The sequence below is a fragment of the Caretta caretta genome, chromosome 21 (assembly GCF_965140235.1).
Source record: "Caretta caretta isolate rCarCar2 chromosome 21, rCarCar1.hap1, whole genome shotgun sequence".
NCBI lineage: Eukaryota > Metazoa > Chordata > Testudines > Cheloniidae > Caretta > Caretta caretta.
The window spans coordinates 3449822-3466960 of record NC_134226.1 but is presented as its reverse complement, the minus strand read 5'-3'; the positions used below and the strand labels follow the sequence as shown (position 1 = coordinate 3466960).

The 17139-nt window shown below is 39.8% G+C and overlaps 1 protein-coding gene across 6 annotated transcripts in view; it reads left to right on the top strand.

Annotated features, from left to right (window-relative positions):
* The window catches only part of RAP1A (RAP1A, member of RAS oncogene family), a 69489-nt gene extending 53307 nt beyond the window's left edge, over window positions 1–16182 (top strand). For all 6 annotated transcript variants that reach the window (XM_048826691.2, XM_048826689.2, XM_048826692.2 and 3 more), the window contains 4 exons: window positions 982–1122; window positions 8252–8395; window positions 11872–11988; window positions 14195–16182. In XM_048826691.2, the coding sequence (XP_048682648.1) occupies window positions 982–1122; window positions 8252–8395; window positions 11872–11958 (372 nt within the window). In that variant the 3' untranslated portion in view covers window positions 11959–11988; window positions 14195–16182. The remainder of the gene's footprint in view (window positions 1–981; window positions 1123–8251; window positions 8396–11871; window positions 11989–14194) is intronic.
* The last annotated feature ends 957 nt before the right edge of the window (window positions 16183–17139 follow it).

Genomic DNA, 17139 nt, shown 5'->3' with positions numbered 1-17139 from the left:
TGCCCAGATCAACTGCCCCTCTTGCTGCTTCTCTGTGCTGCCCAGCTGTTCCATGCTGGGGGAAGCCCTGTCATCCCCCTCCTCCTAGCATCCACTAAGCGAGCTTCCTGAAAGCCTACCAAGCCTTTTTATCATCCTGTGGGAGGGGGTCACTAAACAAACAGACTCCAGTGGTTGAGAACACTATGGGAGGAGGATCTGCTTCTTAAAAGAGTTTTAAAACACAATTGCTGTTTGTTTTGGGAAGCACTTGGATACCATGATGTTGAAAGTAGCACAGGCAGATAGAAATCAAAGTATGGTTAAAATTTCTAGTGAAGGTTGTTTCACTGACTTATACAAAAGATAGCTCTTGGGTCAGTCCCTGGATTTTCCAGCCCATTCTTGCATACCCTTATATTTCATCACATTGAACCTTCAAGCCATTTCCGTGCAGCAAATAACTGCTGTACAGTTACATGTGCTTAAATGTGAGCTCACCCTTTCTTCTACACATTGGTGTTCACAAAAAAAACCACAAGTGTGTGGGCACCTAGGCAGTCTCTGCACAGTACTAGAGCAGGGACATATTTGCAGACTGTCACATCTCTGGCAGCGAAATAACACATTTGCACTGGTATTTCAAATATTAACCAAATATTAACAGTAGTATGCTTTAGATGTACATTAGTCCATATTTATCTGCAAGATATTTACCAGATTTAATTCTATAGCATCCTCTGCCTTCTTTTCTGCTATTTTTGTCTGTTCTAACAGGGTTTTTTTTCCTCCTGAGGGAGGGGCGAGGAAGAAGGGAAGGAATTGAGTTAATGTTTTCATTAAATTCATAGGCTTCACTGAATTTCTGTAAGGGGTAAAAATGTAAATGTAATGTTAGCTACTACATTCTTATCTCTATTAGAATAAAAGGATTCCTTTTGAAATGTTTGTTATATATATATTAATAGCTAATTAATTACCTTTTAAAATATTTCATTACAGGAGCAATTTACAGCAATGAGGGATCTCTATATGAAGAACGGTCAAGGGTTTGCACTAGTATATTCTATTACAGCACAGTCCACGTTTAATGACTTACAGGACCTGAGGGAACAGATTTTACGGGTTAAGGACACTGAAGATGTAAGTAAAGGACTTTTTGCTTTGTGAGCTATTGAAATCTTTCCGTAAGTAAACAAGCCGGTATTTGGCTTTTTTGAGCAAGCTGATGGATGACTGAAGACTCCTGTTGCCTAGGAATGTTTTTTACTGTGTAGTAAGCTTGTGCTAGATGTTTTAGAAAAACTTTTTTTTTTACATTAACTTTATTGAGCTGATTTTCAAGAGCTCAGCATCCAAAATTAGGGGTAGATTTTTTTTTCAAAAGAGCTCTTCTCCCATTGGGCGTACAAACAACTTGGCCAGATTTTCAGACATGCTCAGCATCCAGGTGGCTCTGGTGAGAACACTGGGAAATGCTGGTTGCGGAACTTTTTTGGAAATCTGTCCTTAGTTGGTTTTTAACGTTGATAGTCTTCCCCAGTATAGGCATTTTCTTTTTTCTAGATGAGTTATATCAGAATATTATTGTTTTAAAAAATTAAACAAATTTTACTGTACTTCAGTTTCTTTTCCTCTAATTGAGTGAGGAGGAAGCTTACATGTGAAGAATCATCCTGAATGTGTTGTACCTGGGCTATAAGTGGAAAAGACGTGTTCAGCCTAGTCACCAAAAAGATTAATCGAATTTTTGCAGTGGGTTACAAACTTAGTGATGGATAAAATTGGTTAAAGCGTGTTGCCAAGCTTTCTTTTAACTCTACGTATGTTTTTGTGTGGCCTAAAGATGAGGCAACCAGCACTGAAATAAGAGCTTGAGTATGTGGGAGGGAAGAAGTGTTGTTAGCCAAGCTTCTTACCTTTATTCCAGCTGTATGGATAATAATGGCAGCATTGAGAAGTGTGCTTAGTTACATAGCCTTAGGTCATATTGCACAAGGCAGAGATGTGTTTTGTATGATCTGTTACTCTAGTGCAGGGGTCGGCAGCCTTTCAGAAGGGGTGTGCCGAGTCTTCATTTATTCCCTCTAATTTAAGGTTTCGCGTGCCAGTAATACATTTTAATGTTTTTAGAAGGTCTCTTTCTATAAGTCTGTAATATATAACTAAACTGAAAGCTCATGCTCAAATAAATTGGTTAGTCTCTAAGGTGCCACAAGTACTCCTTTTCTTTAAACTATTGTTGTATGTAAAGTAAATAAGGTTTTTAAAATGTTTAAGAAGCGGCATTTAAAATTAAATTAAAATGCAGAGCCTCCCCCCGGACTTCTGGCCAGGACCCGGGCAGTGTGAGTGCCAGTGAAAATCAGCTCGCACGCTGCCTTTGACACATGTGCCATAGGTTGCCTACCCCTGCTCTAGTGAATACTGTTCTGTTCCCTTCCCCTTCTCCTCTCCCCCTTCGCCCCATGAGTTCGCTTGAGACATGACCAAGACCAAGGACTCGCTTATTTCAGTGTGTGTTGGATGGTTTTTGTTTGGCTATAACAATACAGAATACAGATAAACAGTTTGTCCCAAAGAGCTTATAGTCACATGTGGGCCAGTGACTACTTTTTAAAAAACTTTATTTTGAAAACATGTTCAATTTCATGTCTTAATAAACTGAGTCAAAGTCAGTTTTCTTTCTGCACGAAAATTTCCCCAGTTCTCACTGGAGATTGAAAATACTTTTTTACTTTGCATTAATATCAACTGAGTGATTTTAGGGTCAGTGGAGATTTGTCGTGCACCTATTGTAACCTTTTAAGCGATAATGTTATGTAGTAGCTGGTCTGGGGAATAAAAATTCATTTTGCACTTGCTGATCAGGAAGTCTTGATTCTAGACGCTGAGTAGTAGCTTGGTTTCTGTTTGCATAAGCAAACTGTATTGCAGAATTCAAACCTGAACAGTTAATATTTGTAAGTCTCTAACAAGCTACCTGTACCAACCACATTTGTGCTTTCATTGTGATCTTTACCTTGTAGAAATGAATGTCCAAGGCATGTGATCTGCATGCATCTAGGGTTGAGGAGGTGACCCAGTTTCCATGGCCTTTTGGTCTGTGGTCTCTGCTGAGACTGCCAAGAAGGATTTCATCTGTGGTAGTGTTTCTGATGTGTATACCCGCCCACCAAGAAGTCGTTTTCACATTGGCCACCAAACAGCTGGCAAATGGGTAACTACTTTAAATCACTACTGACCAGTAGGTAAAGGCTTTGTATCCCATTTTCAGTTCCCTGGAGAATTCTGTGTTTCTATCTGTGTCCTGAAGGAGAGGATTTTAGTCTTCAAGGCCCTCTGGGAAGCAACTTTCATAAATCCTTTTTAGGCCTAGGTGAGATTGTGTTGCTTCTGTTCAGTTTCCATTGCTGCTTACTCTACAATGAACAAAAAAACATTGCTGTATTTCAGAACCTGTCAGTGTTGGTTTTGAGCATTAAGGCCATCAACTTGTGATTATTGCAGGAACAGCATATCATTTAAACTTGACTGGCAGTTTGTCAATAGCTACTTTTTCAATTGTATATTTATCCTGCTGGCTCATCTTGAAAGCTCGTTGCTAAGGTTGAATAGAGCAGGATGTCTTGGGCTGTTTCCTGAACACAGTACTGTTTTTAGTTACAGTGGTTTTAGACAGAAAACTTGAAAACGTGTATGGTAGCTCTGGGAGGAGGGACTTGGGAGTAAAACTTTCATACTGGTCTAAGTCCATATTTAGGCACCTACATATTCATGTGGCCTGACTTCAGATATGCTCAGAGCCTGCATCTCCCATTGATTACAGTGGGATACGTGGGTGCTCATCACTTACGAAAATCTGGCAACTTGTATTTAGATGGCTGGGTTTATGATCCTAACTTTAGGCACCCAGATGTGGGAATTTTGGCCTCAGGGAGAACATGCATATTCAGAGTCTGAATTACAAGTGTGTGTGTTAAGGGTCTACTTTTATATATAGCTTTTAAAACTCCTGAGACTTATAAACTCAGGACAGTTTTCTTTGTCCCTCCCACTATTCTATTACAAGAGTCCTTGTTTCCAAAAACCTTATAGTCCCAAGAGGGTCTAACAGCTGTGGAATAAATAATTTTATTTTTAGTTTTTGAAAAATTTTCAGCTAATGATAGAAATTAATTATTGGTTAGGTAATTTTTAGAACACTTTTAAAAAAAAGTGAAGAATGATTTAAAAAAGAACGTACACTGAATCCTTTCGCTGGCAAAGTACTGATCAGCCTGTACATCATAGGAGGAGATAATATGCAATAATGCTGTGCCTCTGGACCCTGTGGATGGAGCTGTTCCTGTCATTAGAGGCTTTAGTTCTGTTGCATGGTTCTGTGTTTCATGATGTCTATATTTCTAAATAAGTCTATATTTCTAAAACTTCTGATGGAGTTGAAGTTGCAGATGTTTTACAGGACAGTGTTGGGGTGAATTGTAGAGTTTTGTGACCCTCATCATTTTATGTTTAGATGACAGGAAGCTGAAATTAAACTCTGATTAATACAGTTAGTAATCTTTTCAAGGATTTATCTTGAGGGGCGTGAAAAAGATTTTTAACCACTGACAACAAAAGTAACTGTTTTCTTTGAAGTTGGATTGCTTCGGCCATTTATATGGTCCTTGAAGCTGAGCTGGGATGCTAGAGGTAGCTTCTCATTTACATGTTGTTACCTTATCTTCTTACACTCATCCAGTTAAGAGTAATGCTGAGGATCAGTAAACAGAGCTGGAGTTGTTGCACATATTTAGGCCAGATCATAAGTAAGCCATAGGCATTGTATTTAAATAGCCATTCATGAAAAAGCTGTTTGAACAATCCAGTAGGCTGCTCTGAAGGATAAACTTACCGTGGTGCTAAATGTGTTTTGAAACTGAGGGTAGTCTCTTAACTTTTGTATTTACCTGTAAATCTTCATTGTTCCTTAACCTTGGCTACCTTGCTTTTTAAATGATTTTGATCCCCTCTCTGGTTTAACTTGGTAAACTTTTTATTTAAATAAAACTAAGCTTCATTGCATGGAGCTTATGCTTGCTGGCAGCATGATTCTTTTATTAGCATTTAGGTCAATGCCCTGAGCTGTTCAGCCAGCTACACTGCTTGCCGTGGCATTTGTAGCGAGGGTCGGTCAAATTAATCAAACCGGACACGGTTACTTTCATTCTGCTTCATGGTCATCAAAACTTGTTGGATGTTAGTTCATGGATTAAAATTTCCAACAAGATTCTTTTCCTCTATATTCTTTTTCTCATGAGTACAAGGCTCAGAGATTACCTTGTGTTTAGTGCTAGCGGAATGAGTCTCTTAAAATTTCAGCATTTTAACTGTTAAATGATTTATGTGCAAGAAAAGTATAAATTGCTGTCTTGTTTGAATTTCAAAATGATCAAAACCAAACTTAATCAAATTCAGTTTATTGCAGTAAGTCTAGAAATCTCATTGGTATGGAGCAGTTAGTTAACTCTTGCCATTTAAAACAACCATGTGTCTCGTATCTCCCCATATCTAGACAAATGTATACCTCATTTACGTGTTCCATTTTTCTGCTGTACCGCTTTTTAACATTCTTTGGTTAGTTATGAATGTGTTCAGATATTTACATTTCTACATCAGTGTCCATGTCTGGGAAAATGGATATTTTCTTCTGGTCTCATACAAAATGAGAGAGATTCTAATTAAGCCTATGTAATTGTGAATATCTATATTTTGTGTAGCGTAGAATGGTTTGATCTGAAACAGAGATTTTGTTTTGCCTGCAGCTTCTGTTTCATGACTTCAAGTTTTGCTGTAATAAGCAAAATGTAGTTCCCAAAAATAAAATGTTGTCTGATCTCTTTTGAAACCATATTGTTTTGAGGTTTAAATGAGTCTTAAATGTAGTTGACTAAGACTCGGCTTAAGAACATTTCTGTGCAAAATTAAGTCTAAATAATAAAAGTAATTTGAAATTTTATAGTGCTTATATACATTATTGAAGGAAACGTATAGCAACTTATTTTCCATCCAGAAAGTACAGGTTTTGTGGCTCAGTTTTGTGTGCAGAAAGGGAATGGCATGCACACCCACTATCAGCAGTTCTGTAATTTTGTCTCTTACAGTGCTATGGGGAAACAGTGGTATATGCATTGTGCATGTAAGTAAAATACAGAAGTGGAATGTAGTGCAGATCTTGATGTTACCTGTGTGCTTAAAAATGCTCAAGGAGCTGGAGATTTCTTACCTTAACTCCATTTCAGTATTTCAGGAACTGGGATTTATATGAATGGTATGCAACCCAGGACTTTCTGTACTATATTGTAGTTGCTTACAGAGTTCATTTACAGGAGATGTAAAACAGATTAGACATTGTAGAGTTGTGAGAGCTCTTTTCTTTAACATTCTTTTACGCTTTAAATATGAAGTCCTACCAACTCTTTTTTGGCTTTCCTCCCTGTCATTTTAAATGTGTTCATCCCTGGTGGTATGCAGGGATATCCATCAATAGAACACAAGGCTGAGGGGAAACAGGAAAAGTCTTCTGAAATTCACATGTTGTTACCACCTCAAAGGTGTCTTACTGCTAAAGCCTGCTGGAAAAAATGTTCCCATTTTTTGGCTGAACTAATTCTGAGTGTTTTTGATGGTTATCAGATTGTCACATGGTATTGGATTGTGACAATCTGATAACCATTAAAAACACTCAGAATTAGTTCAGTCAAAACTGTAGAAACAAACAAACAGTCAAAACAATCATCTGATTGTTTGCCATGGAAGCTTTGGGGAATATATTCTTAGAAAGGGAAATGTTTGATTTATTGAATGTTGACAACATGCTTGGCTCTGTACAGTATATAAGATAAATACAGTCCCTGCCCTGAAGAACTTACAGTAGAAAACAATTTTACTGGCCCTCTCCCAGTGTGCAAGAAAACCCTTCATTTCCATCCATTGTTTGCTTTCATGTTTGTTGAAAAACTGCCCCAGCTCTTTGGATGTGTGTAAAGACTACTCCATTCTGTTCTGTCTAATGCAAATAAATCAGTAACAAGTGTGTGTTGTAGCCAAGGTCACTTTCTGAAGGCACTCCTGTTCCTGTAACACTCCCCAGGAAATGTAGCAGGGACCCTGGGCTCCCTTAGGCATGTCTTTCCTCCTGAGGGGCAGGTGGCTTCTCAAACAGCCAGCAGTTGGTAGCTCCTTCATCAGACTATTTAACAGATAGTTTGCCCTCATTTTGTGCCATATCTACAGCTGTTTCTACTCATTGAACCTCCTGAGCAGAGCTTAACTACAGTGGGCCTAGGATACAGTGGTGCGGGTTACTCATATGACAAAGGCAGTAAGCAGTTTTGATGTTAAAACAAGATGAATTTAATTAAATGAAGAAACGGCATTTCATCCAGTCCTACTAATCAAGATTCTTATGAGTCTGTTACAAACAATTAGTTGCAATTTTTGCTAAATTACTTCTATAATATGAACATGAAATTGTCCAGTATGTTTGTTATTGCAGGAGGCTTTCCCTTTTGTGTGCATAGAACTGTTAATGCAGCATGGTCCTGCACTCCTAATGGGAAAAGAGACCGCACATGTGGAAGGCCATAGAAATCTTTTCCTAGGTGCATGCATCTAGTCCCTTTCATTCCAAATCAAGGCAGTGTTTTTCAAAGGTGGCCCCATTTATTTTCTGTGGTTTGACAACAGACTGCCGGGTCACTAGGGCTGACAACATTCAGCATATATCTCTGGAAATATGCTGTATACCCTGTTGTCTAACATAAGTTAAGATGGCATGCAGTTTAACCTCTTGTCGCTTGAAAGCATCTCAACAATACATTATGTTTTTGACTAGCATGATGTTAGTGGATGACCTCAAAATAAACCTTGTATAATGTAACCTCCTAAACTGCAGTATTTCCATTTGTTAGATGGTGTGATTAATTGTCAGTGAAACTTGGTCATGGTGGCTGCATGCCACAGTTTTCCTTCAGCCCCTTTCCCGCAGGTCCCTGAACTGTAGTCTAGTCTGTGAGTTCAATGTAGCTCTAACTCTGTGGACTGTATACTCCAGCTTATATCATTTTTCTTGTGCTTATGAAATGTAGCCCTGTCAAACAGAGACAATGATTTTTGAAGAAATAACCTTTGTCCCTGATGGCTTTTCTGGGCCAGTCCAGGTTATATGCAGTGTGTGTTTGTTGGAACAGTGTTTGCTCATATGCTTCTCCTTGGTCTCTCCACACAGGTTCCAATGATTCTGGTTGGCAATAAATGTGACCTGGAAGATGAACGCGTAGTTGGCAAAGAACAGGGTCAGAACTTAGCAAGACAATGGTGTAACTGTGCCTTTCTAGAATCGTCTGCAAAGTCTAAAATCAATGTTAATGAGGTAAGTACTAGCTGTTCCATTGCTAGGCAATAGTGAATCACTTTTGTCCTTTGTATATTCTAACTTCACCACCCCCATAGAAATATCACCAATACAGCATTCAGACCATTGTACACATCTTGATCATCTAGGTTTAGGATGCTTCTGGAGTCTTGATCTTGGGTACAACAGCTGTATTCCGTTCACTGTAATGAAATGCCCTTCTTTAGTTTTTCCAAAGTACCAAAAAGTGAGATTCATCTCAGTGTAAATGGCTCCTGCACAGCACTTCAGCCAGAAGTGGAGGGTATAAATGGAGGGATTTCACCCAAAATGAGCTTTATCCAAGTGGGTATGTAACTACTTAAGATGCCATCTTCGGAATACTGGCGTTTGCGTATTTCCCAGCATATTTCTAGTCGTGTTGTTTGCTCTGCTAAAAATTAATTTGCTTTACATATGTTGATCAGCTGTATTGTAGTATCTTGGTGCCCTACCAAACAGACACATCGTCCTCCTCTCTTAAGCTGCTATTTTACTGTGGCCAAGTCCCAGCACAAGGGTGTTGTCAGGGCAGTTTGTGACAGGTTCAGCTGGAAAACACCTGTGCAAATAGGTGTACCTTGCACGGCATTCAGGCTCCACCTGCTCTCCAGCAATATTGAGCTCTTTAGCCTCTACTGAGCATTTCCTGGCTGACAGAGCCCAGGTTTGCAGCCATGGAGGGTGAAGCGCCCTCAGGGTGGGCCCAAATGGGGGGTTAAAAATGAGGAAAAGCAGTAGAACCTGGGATTGGCAGCTCATGTGAAGTTCACAGCACCAAAGGTGACAAGTCAGAAGGAGAAGGGCACGCCATGCTGCACTAAGTGGCAGTCGGAGTCAGCCCCAGATGGGGAGGGTACTGTTAACTCAACCCTGAGTGAACATTAAAATTGTAGTAAAACGTGGATCCTAGTGCAGTGTAAATGATACCATGAACCCAGGGCATCAGTTGCAGAGTACTTCACAGTGGGCTTCACAGAACAGTCAGAAACCCCCCTTTTATTTTTTTTTTTTAATACATAAGATTTCCACACTCGACATACTGATGACTGAGAACTCTGTGGCCAGAGGCATCTTAACGTATTAACATACACCAGGGAACTGTGCAGGAGGGAGAGAGTTTCACTTGTATGCAATGAATATGTTTAACTCGTGAGTGACAGCATCAAATGCAGTCACAAGACAGTTACATAAAATCATCCCTAATGAGTGAACCAAGATATTGCCATTCCCTCTCTGTGTATTCACTCCACTAGCATGTCGTAGAGAAGAGGATTACCATGGACATTAATGTCTGTACTCTGTTTAATGGAGCTTTATAGGGTTTTTTTTAACAAATTTGTAGGCTTAATCTGTATATAGTCCAGGCAAGCATCTGAACCCCCAGTTACCCAAGATTGCTTCTTTACACATGCATTTATTCAGGTACCATTGTCATGGGAACTAAGATTTCTTTGACTTACAAGTGGCAGCTTAATCAGTTTTGTGAAATTTGTCTTTGTACCAGATACTCCAGTTTCCAGGACACCTATCCCCATAGTGTTTGAGCCTGACGGGACACACTGCCACAAGACGCTCTCGTTTTGTGAATTGGAGACTATATCACAAATGTGTTTTTCATAATCTGGTTGTGACACACACAAAAGCTGGGAAAAGCAAAGAGAAGGAACACTCCATTTCTAAAGTGAACTATTATGCTACATGTTTGTTTAGGCTGGAATTATTAAGGGCAACACTTCGGCTATTCAACCTTTTGATTTTTCTGGCTAATATTGGATTTGATGCTCTTTAAATGTATTAAAATATGGAGGCGAGGGGGATTAAATTCCTTTTGCCATTATCTGAAAACGGGCTGTTAAACCTTGCATGTACACAGAAAACTTCTGAGCATCTTCTTCTTTGAAAAGATGATGCTGAACATACTCATTAGCAGATCTTCAAAGTTCACCTTTTCTGGTGGCTTATATCACTCTTACATTTAGCTGACTCTTCGAGGGAATGTCATTCCTTTGCTGCGATCTTCTATGCAGACATTTAGCAATAATCTTTCATGTCCACTAAAAACACCGAACAGTGTGAGCCTAGATTTTTCCAATGTGACTTCTGATTGTTGGGTACCTCCATTTTTGCCTGCCTAGCTAGATTTATTAGGCGGCTTCTTTTTCAGAGTGGGGGGGGGGCTCAGCACTTTCAGAAATTCAGGCTTTTTTAAAGATGTTTCAATTGGGCACCAAAAGTCTTGGTCCCTGGCTTATAAATACTTTACTGGAAGCTACTTGTCACTTGCAGGGGAAAGGCTGGTTAAATACTGTTAACATATTTTATTTTTAAAGCTTGACCATGATGCTGGCTTTATCGTTTAATTTAAAACCAGTTGACTATGTTTCAGTGCTTTAAAGGAGATAATATCAGGAAAATATTTCATTTCCAGATACTGCGGTTCATTTCTACAGATATTTTTTTCTTGTCTTTAAAGCTCCTTGGAATCAGCAGGCATTTGTGAGTCATCAGCCATATCGGAAAAGGAAAAAATAAACAATGAGTTGGGTGGGGGTTTCCAAGGGGATAAAGAATCCTCTTTGATACTGTGAGATAGCTCTGCAGGGATGTTTGGAGCTAGTTTTTCCATGAATAAGCTGCTAAGTATCATTGTAGGCAGAGTTAACAAGAAATGCACTCATACAGCAATAAGGAGACACTGAGACTGGTGCCTTCTGGGGAAGTTTTCAGTGCACGGCAGCTATCTGTTGCTCTTTCATGCTAATTTGATTAGCCAAGTCTGGGGTTCCCCACGATTTTGGGACAGAGAAGAGGGATGAGGTAAGTCACCAGATAGCCCCAACGTGTACTGCAAAAGCAGAACTTGAAAAAGGCAGATCTCCCACAGAGCAGATTGAAGGAAGGTTTTAGGAGAGGAGGCAGGAACTTGAGGGCCAGATGCTCCAATATAATGAAGCTGCTTTATGCTGTGGCATTGGTGTAATGTTGCCCTGAAGCCATATTAATCAGCCCCGGGAGGGTAGCTCCTATCTAAAGATGATCCTCAGGAGTGTTGGGCCTCTTTTCGCTTCCTGCTCAGCTTCCAAAAGGAATGGTGCAAGAGTCAGGATACCCCTGCCTTAAGTTGATCTTCAGCTTCTTTTGGCCGTTTGCTGCCTGGTATCAGTCACTGCAGCCCTGTGCTGCTCTGACATGGAGCAGGGGGACCTGCCTGCACTAGGAGCAGAGGAGGCAAAGGTGAGCTTTAAGTCACTCTTGCACCCCCTGTGCTCACCCAAGTTGACACTGAATGTTCTGCTCCTTAACTTTTGTAATGAGAAACAAGCTTTAATTCCAGAACTTAAGTTTTCAGCCACCAAGGAAACGTACCAACTTGCCAACCAGCCTAGTTAGCCTCCTCTGCAATTCAAGTGTTGTGTGACTCGTGGTTTGCTAAACGCTCCTTTCTCTTTCAGATCTTTTATGACCTGGTCAGACAGATAAATAGAAAAACACCAGTGGAAAAGAAGAAGCCTAAAAAAAAGTCATGTCTGCTGCTTTAAGACCCACCTCACGCAGCAGCTCTGAGCCAGGTGAGAGGCCAGGAAGACCCAGAGCCCTCTGGTTGCCCTCTTCTCCCCTGCTGAAATCCAGTGGCCTTCCTGTGGCTTCTGGGCTGGCTGTCGCTGTTGCGCAGCCTGAGGGGATATACGGACAATCACAAATTGAGGTGGGAGAGGCAGGAGTTTGAATGGCAAAGAAATGAAAAGTTGCCCACCAAAAAAATACCATGGTTGGACACGTGCCATAAATAATCTTCCTGCGTATCTCGGCAGGATGCTCTGTGCTACAATCATTGGTATAAAGTGCTCCTGAAAGGAGACCATCCTTCCTTACGCTTTATGTTTTGGACAGAAACATGCCTGTGCTCCTACACAGAGACTGGCGTGACACAGCTTCCAGGCACTATACCCTTAAGGCTACTGGTGGTGGTTGTACACATGCTACTTTGTAAATCTCCCCCTCCAGTCCAGAAACTACTTTGGTTCTGCAGGAGAGCCATCTTCAGAAAACAAGAAAATCGTACATTGTTGTTGATGCAATGCAGAGCGCCCTCTGTCTCAGGACCCCAGAAAAGCAGATGCTCTTGTGTACCGTGCGAGCTATGGTAGCCCAGCCCAGCTAGATTAAAAGAGTTAGAGACAGCATTAAGTGGACATAGTCAGCTGCTGCTCTGGGCTTTCAGTTCCTTAAAGTTGCCTTAAACTTTACCAACAACGTATCTTGCTTTTCCCCCCTAATCTATCAATAGATGCATGTTTTGCAACTCTGCTAACGTTGTACAGGTAGAGTTTATCTGGAGAAGCAGTATATCAGTTGGTCCTGCAGCAGCCATGTATCTTTGGGGAAAAATTAACTCCCAAAAGATTTCTAAGATGACTTGTTTAATTTCTGAAGATTGCATGAATCAGTGGTCCTCTGCCCAGCCATTGTGTCCTGGGTCTCTCTAATCTCTATAACTATCATGTACTTAGTTCATGAAACGTAAACATGTCTCGTCTTTAAATAGCTTTCAGATTGGTCAGAGTTGGAGCAGTCACCTGAATACCTTGCTGGTTCCTAGTGGTTTGGGGCTTTATGCAGTTTACCTTTATCCTTTCCTAGTGATTTGCAGGCTGGACCCTAATGCTTTACAAGTAAAGAGGGGAAAGAAATATGGTTTAAAAAAATCAATAGCATGGTACAAATAGTACCAGACACCTCTCCCCTTTACTGTACCTCAGGCTATGGATTTGAATTTAGCCAGTGTATCATCAGCCAAGCAGACTCCATTCTTAACACACCTACCTCGTGACATTTAGAAGAGGTGCCATCTGCTGGTCTGTCAGTACTAGAAGTCATTTGCTGCTGGTCCTTAATAGCAGCAGCTTTGCAGCTAGTATCCTTTTCATTGGCACAAATGGAACACTGTGATAGGTTACGTGGTGTAGCAAGTGTGTTTTGCTTGCAACTTTTGGAGTAAAGTGAGTATACACGCAGACTACATGCTGCTGATAAATTACTGGTAAAAATGTGGATATGCAGTTTTGTTGATGAATTGCTAGTAGTTTTGTGTTAATGGAAATGTTTAAGTCTGAGACAGATATTCAAAATATCAGATTCTCTACTGTGCTTGCCATTGTTTGTGAGCCTCGTCTTAATTAATTTGTTTAATCGATTTGTTACAACCCAAGCTTTCAAGAGCGGCTTTAATGAGGTCACTAACTCATTATCCATTTAAAGAAAACCATAAGGGATTTCCAGTCAGATAGCCATTTTGTTAATGAAATAACACCACAGCAATGCCATTTTTTGCATTCCTGATTTCCAGCATTAGTGAATGGATACAAGCCAGATGAGTTGGAATACTGTAGCCTCAGATGAAATGCAGACCATGTTGCTATGACAGTAGTACCCAGGTGTTCCAATCAGGAGAGGGGCTTCATGGCACTACACTGTGGACACACACAAAATAAAAATCTCGGTCCCAAAGAGTTTACAGTCTCTAAAGAATCCAATTTTTTCTCTTCCTCTACTTCTAAATGCATATGGAGAAGTTTACAGTGGAAACAAATCACAATGATGAAGTGAAATAACCCCTTTTTGTCAGAATGCTGTCCATTGTGGTATATGTTTGTTCTCAGCTTTTCCTTCTGTGGCCAATTGTTAGCAATGATCTTTGGGCCTTTGTTTAAGATCTTTCATCTCTATGACGATTTAAGAAAGACCCTAACTTTTTTTTCCTTTTACAAATCGTAGATTGCAGGAATGAAGAACTGTTGCCCAGTTGGAAAGTGCCAGCATTCCAGATGTCAAAAAATGACAAAGTAACAACATATCTGAAGAGGCTTCTCCTGTTTTTATATATTATGTGAAGAATTTAGATCTTATAATGGTTTGCACAAGGTCCCTGGAAAAAGAAATTGCTCTGTGTATATCTTTTGGAAATTAAGACAATAGTATTTCTCCTTTGCAATAGCAGTTAACAGATGTGAAAATAAATATAATTGACTCTAGTTGATAATTATACAAAAGAGCATGGATGCATTTCAAATGTTAGATATTGCTACTATAATTAAAATTATTTCATATTGACCTTTTTATCATCATCCTTCCCCATCAAGCGCTAAAAATGTTCAACCATTATACTTTATATCTATTACTATATAGATATATACTATATGAATTTTCCCTTTGAACTCACTGCAGCAAATAACTTTTTGAATCATTGACTTCATTTTATATTTAAAAGTTATGGAATATCATTATTTTCATTCTGCCATTATATTCTAATTAAAAATGTTTGTGCATAATGCTTTGGAAAAATGGGTCTTTTATAGGAAAAAACTGGGATAACTGATTTCTATGGCTTTCAAAGCAAAAATATATAATATACTAAACCAACTCTAATATTGCTTTTGTGTTTTACTGTCACAGATTAAATTACAAAGCTTTTATGAATGATTAAATTTTAGTACATTTTAATTTTGTTTGTGTGTTTTTGTTAGTTTTCAGGTTTTGGTTTTCATAAAGAAATGTTTTGTGAATTCCTTCCTGCTACTGCAGTAGTTAAAGTCTTCTGTTATAATAAACCGCAAGCACACAGTGGTTATGCTAATGACCTGTCTCCACACTGGCCCTTGTTGATGTATTAAATCAGACTACACAGTAAAGACCATCAGGTTGCTTTTAAATACTTTGTAAATTCGCTTGAATATTTAAAGATTGTATTCTGCTGAAAATATCCCTCTGTATAATTATTTTTGTATGTAAAAAAATTAGTTTAATACTGTATCAAGGTCTATGATCTTTCAGTCTGACATGATCGTGTATTTCACTGAGGGAATCTTTGTTTTAATATTGTTAAGCTGCAGGGCAGGAGCCCAAGAATGAAGTTATGTGCAACATCTCAAGTGAATCTGTGGACTGGAGAACTGATTTTGAGTAAATGTAATTGCACAGAAGCTACCACCAGCTATTACTTTTTTAGGCAAAACTCACAGCGAATATTAGTATCGAAGAGATTGGTGAACTTGGTCTGATGAGTACAGCGAGCTGAATGTGTTTAACTTAAAACCTCCCAGTTTCACAAAATTCAGGATATGGGGAGTGGAGAGACCTATTTGTATTTGTCAAACTCACTCTTGTTTGTGTACTAGCAAAAAAATAACAGCCTTCTGTTATTGATATCGGGCGTGATTTCCCCACTTCAGATCTACCCTGCCGAAATTCCATCGACTTTGGTGACTTACTCCTGCTTTGCCCCAGAGTAGGTCAGAAGAGAATAAGGTCTGTATCTCCGCTGTTGTGACCTGGAGTAAATTCAAGCAATCCTGTAGGTCCAAAAGAACAAAATAGGAAATCCAAAACTGCATTGTAGCTAAAAGATTGTTCAGGAATCGATATGCAATTTTACTGGAAACCAGGAACTTCCTTAGACATGTTTTCAAAAAGGTGTGGTGGTGGTGCAGCTGCTGAATTATGCGGAGATCCTAGTTCTAAATGCAGCTCCGAGAAGACTGAATGAAAGAATTTGAATGAGAACGATACGGCAAATGTGTCTGCGCTCATCAGTTACTAGGAAAAAGTTTAGTTGCTTAGCTGTGTCCCTTCACTGACTTGAATATGCACTTCTGTCTCTAGAAGGACCAGAAACGTGGTCCCTGGAGGTTAGTCAATATCTTTACTAAATGTAAAATTATTTTTAATAATGATTTTAGTAATAAAGTAACTGCTGATGATGGTTACAGATGTCTGTGGTATAAAAATAGAAATCTAATCTTAACTGTCTAATTAACTGAGCCACTAGGTGGTGCTGTAGTAATACAGCTATCGTGGTCCCAAACATTTCATTAAAAAGGGAAATATTTTTTTCCTAAACAAACTAGCGCACTCTTTACAAAAACCTAGCCAAAGCGCCCTGCTTCATGTGAAACAGTTGGGTGTGGTCCGCATGAGAATGGGAGCCTGCCAAGACAAATCCAGGTGCTGCAGAAGGTGGTATTATGAACTTGGTGGTGGTTTTCCCCTCTCACTTAGTAAACTTAGAACATCATCTTTTAGTACACAGTTTCAAAACATTAACTAATTGGCTGAGCAAGGCAAGGTGTAACACAACATGATGGCATTCTGTCACATGACACGTGTGGAACATCCCATCCAACCCACTCATTGGTGCAAATCAGAGCACCCCGAAAGCCTGATGGACAGGAGAAGCATGCATACACACACACAGTGCTGCTCACAGAAGAATGTATCTACTGGCCCCTGCTGCTGTCCTCACATATCAGAGGCATCAGCTTAATTTACTGCTTGGGAATGTTGTATGTAGCCTGGACTCTTAACAAAAATACAGGGACAGTTTGGAGGGGGTGGGGGTAAAGCAGTAAGGGAACCAGGGATGTGCAGAGAGACTGGGGATGAGTTTGTGGGACAGAGCTCCAGGCAGGGGGGAAAATGGGTGACAGAAGAATGCAGGGAGTCCCTGTGGGTGCTAAACGTGTGAACTGCTACACATAGGATCATTAGGTCCTATGATGGTGTCCCCTGAATAGATATGTGGACAGAGTTGGCAATGGGCTTTGTTGCAAGGATAGGTTCCTGGGTTAGTGTTTTTGGTGTGTGGTTGCTGGTGAGTATTTGCTTCAGGTCGGGGGGCTGTCTGTAAGCAAGGACTGGCCTGTCTCCCAAGATCTGTGAGAGTG